The following is an 8494-nucleotide window of genomic DNA, read 5'->3' as shown; positions in this document are numbered from 1 at the left end:
AGTTAAAATAACCGTTAAATCGTGATTTTTCATTTATAACCGTCGAAAAGTTTTGTCTCGTTACTTGATCTCTAAATGTTTGTTTTTTGCAATTTTTGGTGTATGCGATCTTGAAACATGTATAAACAAGTTTGACGGTTGGATCATTGAAATTAGTTTCATAAGATGCGTATCCTATCAAAACGATCCATTAACTAATACTTAAGAGCTTATTTATACTTTCATTAAGTATAACATAAGATTTGTGGTATCCACTAGTGTAAATATTTTAAATTGAAGATCGAATTTATTCATTGTATTCATATAAGGTCAAGGAGTGTAGCTGTACAAAATCATCAAAATCAGGGTTAAAATAACCGTTAAATTGTGATTTTTCGTTTATAACCGTTGAAAAGTTTTGTCTCATTACTTCATCTCTGAATGTTTGTTTTTTGCAATTTTTGGAGTATGCGATCTCGAAGCATGTATAAACAAGTTTGACGGTTGGATTGTTCAAATTAGTTTTGTAGGATATGTATCCCGTCAAAACGATAAATTCACTAACACTTAAGAGTTTATTCATACTTTCATCATTTTGATGGGATATGCATTGATGTTATACTTAATGAAAGTATAAATAAACTTTAAGCATTAGTGAATCTTATCGTTTTGATGACTTGGAATAAATATATTAATTATTTATATATTTTAAGTGTTAATTAGACTATGTTTCAATTAGTATGTGATGATATTTAATAATAAAATTATATTTATGTTTTTTATTACGTATTTTATTTTTATTCAAGTTAAAATGTTATAAGAGATAAAAAAAAGAAAAAAAAAAAGCTGGTTATTTTTTTTCTTTGGGTTAAACATTAGGCGGGAAATGGATGGATATAGGTTGCAAAATTTCCCAAACATTAGGTGGGAAATGGATGAAACTCTTGAAATATTAGGCGGGAAATTAATTATTATAATTTTTTTTTATGTTTTTGGTATTTTTAAATTACTTGATATTTTTATTTTTAATGTGTTTTATGATTTTTAATCTCAATCCTTGCCTATAATATACTATAAAAATAAATAAATAAATAAAACTTAAATTTTAAAATTTATATAGAATAATAATAGAATAATAATTAATAAACAATATATACATATTCATTATATCTATTGCATTTTATAGTAAGTTTTTTTTAGTAGTTTAAAAAATTAAAATCATCAAAATAGCATTTTTCTTATCGTGTCGAAACAGGTTACCTGCGTGTCACTTTCGTGTAAAACTGTTAAGGACCCGTTATTAACGGGTTATTATCGTGTGACCCGATAATAACCCGATTAGTTATCGTGTTGATCCGAAACCCGTTATTTTCGTGTCATTTACGTATCGTGTTAACGGATCGTGTAATAAATTACCAGGTCTACTCACGATGTACTAAACATGACATACATACCGTGTCATGTATAATTTCTAAAGACACCTTCCAAGCGTTAGTGAGTTAAAAAAATGTGTCAATCAGGCAAACTACTCAATGGTGATATGATTGTGAATGGTCGTTGTCAACATAAAAGTTAATTCGTGCATCAGTGCTGTAGCTAAACTTAATCCAATGGTCAAGGGGCCCTACTACCGGCCAGTCAGTCATCTATTCAAAACCGAACTCCTCCTGGCGTGTTTACCAAAATAAAAAAGAAAAAACTCCTTTTGGCTTCACCAAAGAAATTTTTGGTGCCACTTAATTTTGTTTATATATTTAGTTTACAAGTTTAATTTATCTAGTATTACTTTTTTTGTAATGCATGAATTTCTACAAACGTCTTTTTTATAAGTTCTAATTAAGTGTAAGAGGAGAGAGATAAGAAAGTACGAGTTTGAAATTAATTTATTTTTTTATTAAGAAAAATGTGTTGCAGTCTCGATTAGAAATGTGATTGTATAAACAATACGAAATTGACACACCCCGACCGAGATCAGGGCATGCTGGCCGTCACGTGGAAGTGACGTAACCATGTGCACAGTGCGAAAGCTAATAAAATAATAATAAAAGTACGAATAAATAAAAACCAGCTATACACAACATAAGAACATACATGTGCAAGCGTAAGTGTGAAAACAAAGTTCAGAGCACGAAGACCTAATGCAGTCCGGGAGAAACAACACCACAAAAACACACCCAAAGGTGGTCCTACACTGGTGATAATTTGTCAGATATGCCGGGAAAATCTTCTGGGGAGCCACCACAAGTGCTAGCCAACTAGAATCTGGAGGGGCGCAAAACAGAAAGCGTGAGTGGGCAAAAACAAAGCTTTTCAAAAACCATTTTATAAACAAAGTTCTAACCCCTCGCCGTAAAACCTGTATACTTCCCAGAAAAATAGAATATATACATATATATAAATCATGCTCGGAAATATGCCATGCCAAATGCCTCAATATAAAATGCAAGTACTCAGGTAATGCCAAACAATGCCATGTAATCTGTCAGCCGGAGTCACCTAACGTGACCTGTACGGCTGAGTCTAGAGCTCAAATCTCCATCTCTCTAACTATACCTGCACATGAGTCGGAACCGCCTAAAGTGGTCTGTACGACAGGACTGGGTGTATAATAAGTACGCTAAAGTGCTACGATAACGTGAAGGCTGGGCGAATAATCGCGGGTCACCTATGAGTCGGAACCACCTAAAGTGGTCTGTACGACAGGACTGTGCACCTAACTTGGATCCAAGAAGAGCGTGTGGTGCCGGAGGTGAACATCACGTGAAGGACTGTGCCCAACTCTGGGCCGGGGCACTAACATTGGGGGTGCCCAACTCTGTGCCAAACAATGCCATGTAATCTGTCAGCTGGAGTCACCTAACGTGACCTGTACGGCTAAGTTTAGGGCTCAAATCTCCATCTCTCTAACTATACCTGCACATGAGTCGGAACCGCCTAAAGTGGTCTGTACAACAGGACTGGGTGTATAATAAGTACGCTAAAGTGCTACGATAACGTGAAGGCTGGGCGACTAATCGCGGGTCACCTATGAGTCGGAACCACCTAAAGTGGTATGTACGACAGGACTGTGCACCTAACTTGGATCCAAGAAGAGCTTGTGGTGCGGGAGGTGAACATCACGTGAAGGACTGTGCCCAACTCTGGGCCGGGGCACTAACACTGGGGGTGCAGGTTATGAGCTCTCTATGCCTCCCAAATCACTACTGAACATGAATATAACCATAACTTACCTGGCACTTGCCTGTGCGTCCGCGGCACCAACAACCAAATATATATATATGCTACTAATAATGCATAAACCAACGGCAAACATAATGCATGGCATATACACGTATAAACGTTTCAATTCATTTTCTGGGAAAAACATAATTATATAGGTATATACGGAAAACCAAAAGCCCACTCACTAGTATGTAGAAGGGTCGTAACCCCCTTGCCTCGAGTGACCGCACTCATCCTCGGGATAGGTCTCACCTATATGCGAAACAACTATAAAAACGTTAATTTTAAAGCACATAACCAACATCACGAAATAACTTCTCATACAATGCTCAAATGGGGTGTATGAATACACCAACATGATCTACTCAACTCCAGGAACATCCCCATATTCTTAGAAAAATTTTCTGATGCTGCACGCGCCCCCACGCGCCGCCCACGCGCAAGCACGTGCTTGGCACGCTGACGGCGTCAGTTAACGCCGTTAGGAATATTTCGTTAAACCTAATTGATGCCGTTAACGCCGTTAGGAATATTTCTTCCAAACTGACGGAATATTTCGTCATCTTCTCCGGCCAAACTTCGGCGCCGAAAACCGGGAAAACTTTAAAACCTTGTATCTTCTTCGTTTTTCAACCAAATTTCACAAAATTGGTATCAAAATGAAGCTTACAACAAGAGGAACAAATCCATACCACTTTCAAACACTAAAACCCACGGAATCTCGCCGGGAAAACACCACCAACTCCGGCCAAGCTTGTAACTCACGATCTCGACGTCCAAAACCTTCAAACGAACCACCCCGAGCCTCCTAAGGACCTCACCAACCTTCCTACAAGCTTGAAATTCCCAAAAACATAAGAATTAACGTGTGCATGAACAGTGACCAAATCGGGGTATCCCAAGTTCGACGTGAAAACGAAAGTATCCTTACCTGAAATGGGTATGGTTGAACTCCTAAGGACCTCACAAGCACGAATATGTAATTTTTTTCCTCGATCTGTGAAGGTTTCAATGGTTTTTGGGTGTGTCCGTACATATGGGGATAGAAATGGGAGAGAGAGAGGGAAATGGACAGTGGTACAGGACAGGGAAAGGGGTGAGGGAGTGTGGGAGTGTGTGTGTGTGTGGTCCAAAACCAGCTAAACAAAACCCAAAAACAACCACACAACGGAACAAACATGCTAGGGGCAAAATTGTCATTTCACCCCTACAGTACGAAAAGTCCAGGACGGGCTGTCACAGAAATCTTTTTAGGATTCTATTATATTTTTTAGGCAGTATCCTGTTTAAGTTGTAATACTTATTAGATAAGAAATTTACCTTTATACTACTATAAAAGAGGCACAATAGTACGAGATAATACACACATCATAATCCACCAAATTCTCTATCTTGCTTGCCGCACCTCTCTCTCTGCTCTATAATTCTTTAGTTAAATATGTTTATAACAAAATAAAAAATATTTGTATAAAAAAGAGTATGATTGTCTTTTCATGTCTAAAAAATACAGTGATTAGGATTCTTTTCATATAATTATTGTATTCTCTATTGTATTTGCACTAGGTTTTTTTTGGTGTTGTAATTTCTATATATAAATAAATCCAATGAGTCATAATTCCAGTCTCACATTTCCCTACTATTAATTCTTTTCAAGTCTAAATGGTTTGATTGACCTAAAAAAGTTCAAATGGTTTCTGTGGGTGGAAAGTTTAGTTTTTTACTCCAACCTAGAATCGGAAATATACAAATCCAAGTGGCAAACACCAAATTGGCTTTTGGTATGAAGCGTATAGAATTTTCAATCTTCTAGGGATATCTTCATATTTTGTGAACATAAATGTCCATTACTTTTCAACAATTTCATTCTTTTACTTGGCTGCTGCTTCTCATTGGGTCTAATATAAAAGCATCGTATTGGCTTTTGGCATTTTTATCAACAAGTTCATACATTCTTCCGAGAGAGAGAGAGAGAAGATCGATGATGGCAAGAGTGGAGGACGTGGTGATAGTAGGGGCAGGAATAGCAGGGTTGGCGACTGCCGTGGCGCTCAAGAAAGCTGGAGTTAAAGCGTTGGTGTTGGAGAAATCAGACGGCCTCAGAACCACCGGTGCAGCTTTAACCCTCTTCCCCAACGCTTGGTGTGCCCTTGACGCCTTGGGTGTTTCCCACCACCTCACTTCTCTTTATGCTACAATAAAAAAGTGAGTGCTCGAATCTCCTTCAAGTATTAGACTAGTTTAAATAAAATATCTCTGTCTGAAAAGAAACATAGAAAACTAATGTTTGGATGCAAAGTCAGTAAGACTAATACATATGCAGACACGCATGAAGCTGATCGCTGTTATAATTACAAGCTGAAAGTCAATGAGACTACTACAATTACCGTCAGGAATTTCTAACAGAGTCAACTTAACCACATGAACCATGTTTAAACTCAAAATTCAACTTATTTATGCATTGGGAATGGTTGTCTGGCAGGGGATATGTAACTAACATTGACACCGGAGAAATCCAAGAAATTTCTTTTCCCGCATCCAATGGGTAAGCGAACCATAGTATTGTTTATTTGTTCAGTTTTACAGCTGGTATGTACTGCTTTAGGAATTTAGGAATGCAAATTGCTGACTTGAATGTTATCAATCTTTCACATGAAATTTAGAAATGACCTAGTTGGACCAAGATCAGTACACCGAAAAGCTTTACTCAAGGCTTTGGCAGATGAGTTACCACCAAATTCCATCCGTTTCGCTTCCAAACTTACTGCTATCGAGACCCAAGAACATGAAGGCTCGTCCATTTCAGTTATTCACTTGGGAGATGGGACAATAATCAAAGCAAAGGTATATAGTAACCAAAATACACTGTTTATAAGTAGTAGAATGAGAGAGTCACTCATGGAATGCAGTACTTTAAGTTATCCTTTTCTTTCCATTATATTCTGTTTTAATTGGATGATCATCCGCTACAGGTTCTGATAGGCTGCGATGGGATTCACTCAGTGGTTGCCCGCTTGTTAGGACTTGCCGAACCAGTGTATGCAGGTCGATCAGGAGTTCGTGGCTTGGCTGTGTTTCCTCAAGGCCACGGATTGGACAATAACGTGCAGCAATATGGAGGACTTAACAGAAGGGCTGGTTTTGTTCCCCTCAATGACAAAGAGATCTATTGGTTCTTTATCACATGTGTGGCTAAAGGTCCAAAATAAACCATTCCCTTTGTTTTAATTCGTGATAGACAACAAACTGAACACTTAACAAAACACCACACTTGTTTCTGTCGTTATTGTAGGGGCGGATCCTTCCAATGACCCGGAAGTTATAAAACGAGAAGTGATTGAGAATTATGCCAAGGATCTTCCTCCTATATACCTAGACGTTGTACGGCACTCGGATCTTTCAACATTGTCATGGGCTCCACTAATGTTCAGGTACCCGTGGCATGTAGTATTCGGGAACCTAGGGAAGCAAAACATCACGGTGGCTGGTGATGCCATGCATCCCATGACACCTGATTTAGGACAAGGAGGTTGCGTGGCATTGGAAGATGCAGTCGTCTTGGGCAGATACATAGGGACATCCTTTGTACAAAATGGACAAATCGTGCCAAAAGAGATGGTTAGTGCGATTGGGAAATACGTGGAAGAAAGAAGGTGGCGTGTCGCGCTGTTGATTGCAGGATCATATTTATCAGGATGGATACAGCAGCCGGGGTCTGGTGGGGTTATGAAGTTCTTGAGGGATACCGTATTTTACGGGTTCATTTTCCATAAACTTGTTAAACTTTCACATTATGATTGTGGAAAACTTGATTTCTAGCTAGTGCATTTCATTGTCCACAAGAAGGAAGACGATCAAGCTTCCCTCCTCTACGGCATTATATTATTGATGACCTTTCAACAAGGATCGACCAGAGACAGGAATCTAAGAAGAACAGGAAAGATTTATGGAACCCAGTAGCTATTACGTAAATTTATACTTTCACATACCTCTGCTGCTTTGTTGACAAAGTGTATTTTGCATTGTAGTTGATAGCAAAGCACATAGATGTAGTCTGAGATCAGTAGCTATGGGCTGGTCATACCTTTGTGAGGTTTTCTACTTTTGTCCCGCAAGCGTTTAGTTTTGACATTATGCATACTTCTCACGTTTCTACTTTGTCTATGAGTTTTTCTCCCATACTGGGTTTTATCATAGTGATGTTTTGTGAGTTTTACTACCAATGTATACTTTCGTTAATTTGACACTCGCATTCACCCATTGTGCCGACGACTTCACCAACTGAACTTACTTCAACACTGAAGACTTGATGCGACGTTTTGTTTGATTATTTACCTACTCAAGGGGGAGTGTTGCAGTCAATTAAATTAGGAATGTAATTATGTAAATCCTATTGTAATTCTATGATATCTTTTAGGGAGTGTCCTAATTTGTTGTAATACCTAAGGGTAAGAGATTTACCTTCCCTATTACTATAAATAAAGACACAATGGGTTGAGATAATACACACCTTAAAATTCACCAAATTCTTTCTCTCCTTGCCATCACACTCTTCTCTCCCTCCAACAGGGATTGGGTTTGACGAGTTAAATTGCCATTCCTCCCACACCCATCAAGGGTTGACCTCCCAATTTTGAGCATTAACAATGCTATTCTTCATATTACCAATTGGTTTTATAGTGGAATCTCAACTTTATTCAATATTTTGCTTTTTGTTATCTTCTATTAATTTTTAAGGATGAAAATTCAGTGCCAAATTCACTTGTACAAAACTTGAACACATGGAAAATATTGAGTTAAGTACATACGTGGTCATACCATATCACACAATATTTTCTAAAAGATTTGGAACCCAAATTTAGTTAAAATAAAGAGTGTTTTTTATATAAATAGTACAAGGTTAGAACACTGCCCCAACATTTGAAAAGAATTTTCGTAACACTACATAATTGTATTTCGTTTAACGTGGACAAAACTAACTAAGGCGTGGAATATAAAACTATATATATATATATATATATATATATTTTAATAGACAATATTATCTAGATTAAGGAAATGAGGTGAGCTTAGCCTCACAATGAGCTAGTAATAACGTGTTTCAAATTCGTTTTTAGTAAGAATTGAACTTAAGACATCACACTTACAAGCGAAGAGAAACACCATTAAAGCCATGTGGTGTATTAACATTGCACAAGAAAACGAGAGCAAGGGAAATTCCTTTTTTGATGTGCTATGCTATCATATCTATCATCTAAAGTATCGATAATTCAAAGGATGTTCTCTAATTTGTCAA

At 37.5% G+C, this 8494-nt stretch overlaps 1 protein-coding gene across 1 annotated transcript; it reads left to right on the top strand.

The window, feature by feature from the left end:
• The first annotated feature begins 5036 nt into the window (after positions 1–5036).
• Positions 5037–7353, top strand: LOC103946544 (monooxygenase 2-like). The gene is made up of 5 exons (XM_009357261.3): positions 5037–5403; positions 5681–5743; positions 5862–6042; positions 6171–6396; positions 6491–7353. Exons 1-5 carry the CDS (start codon positions 5039–5041, stop codon positions 7015–7017), a joined length of 1362 nt encoding a protein of 453 aa, XP_009355536.2. The 5' UTR covers positions 5037–5038; the 3' UTR covers positions 7018–7353.
• Positions 7354–8494: the final 1141 nt, after the last annotated feature.

Source organism: the organism of the source record quoted next, unplaced genomic scaffold, assembly GCF_019419815.1.
Source record: "Pyrus x bretschneideri cultivar Hongxiangsu unplaced genomic scaffold, Pyrus_bretschneideri_v1 Contig38, whole genome shotgun sequence".
NCBI classification, from domain to species: Eukaryota; Viridiplantae; Streptophyta; class Magnoliopsida; order Rosales; family Rosaceae; genus Pyrus; species Pyrus x bretschneideri.
Note: the sequence above shows the minus strand (reverse complement) of the source record. Positions and strands in the feature narration are given on the sequence as shown.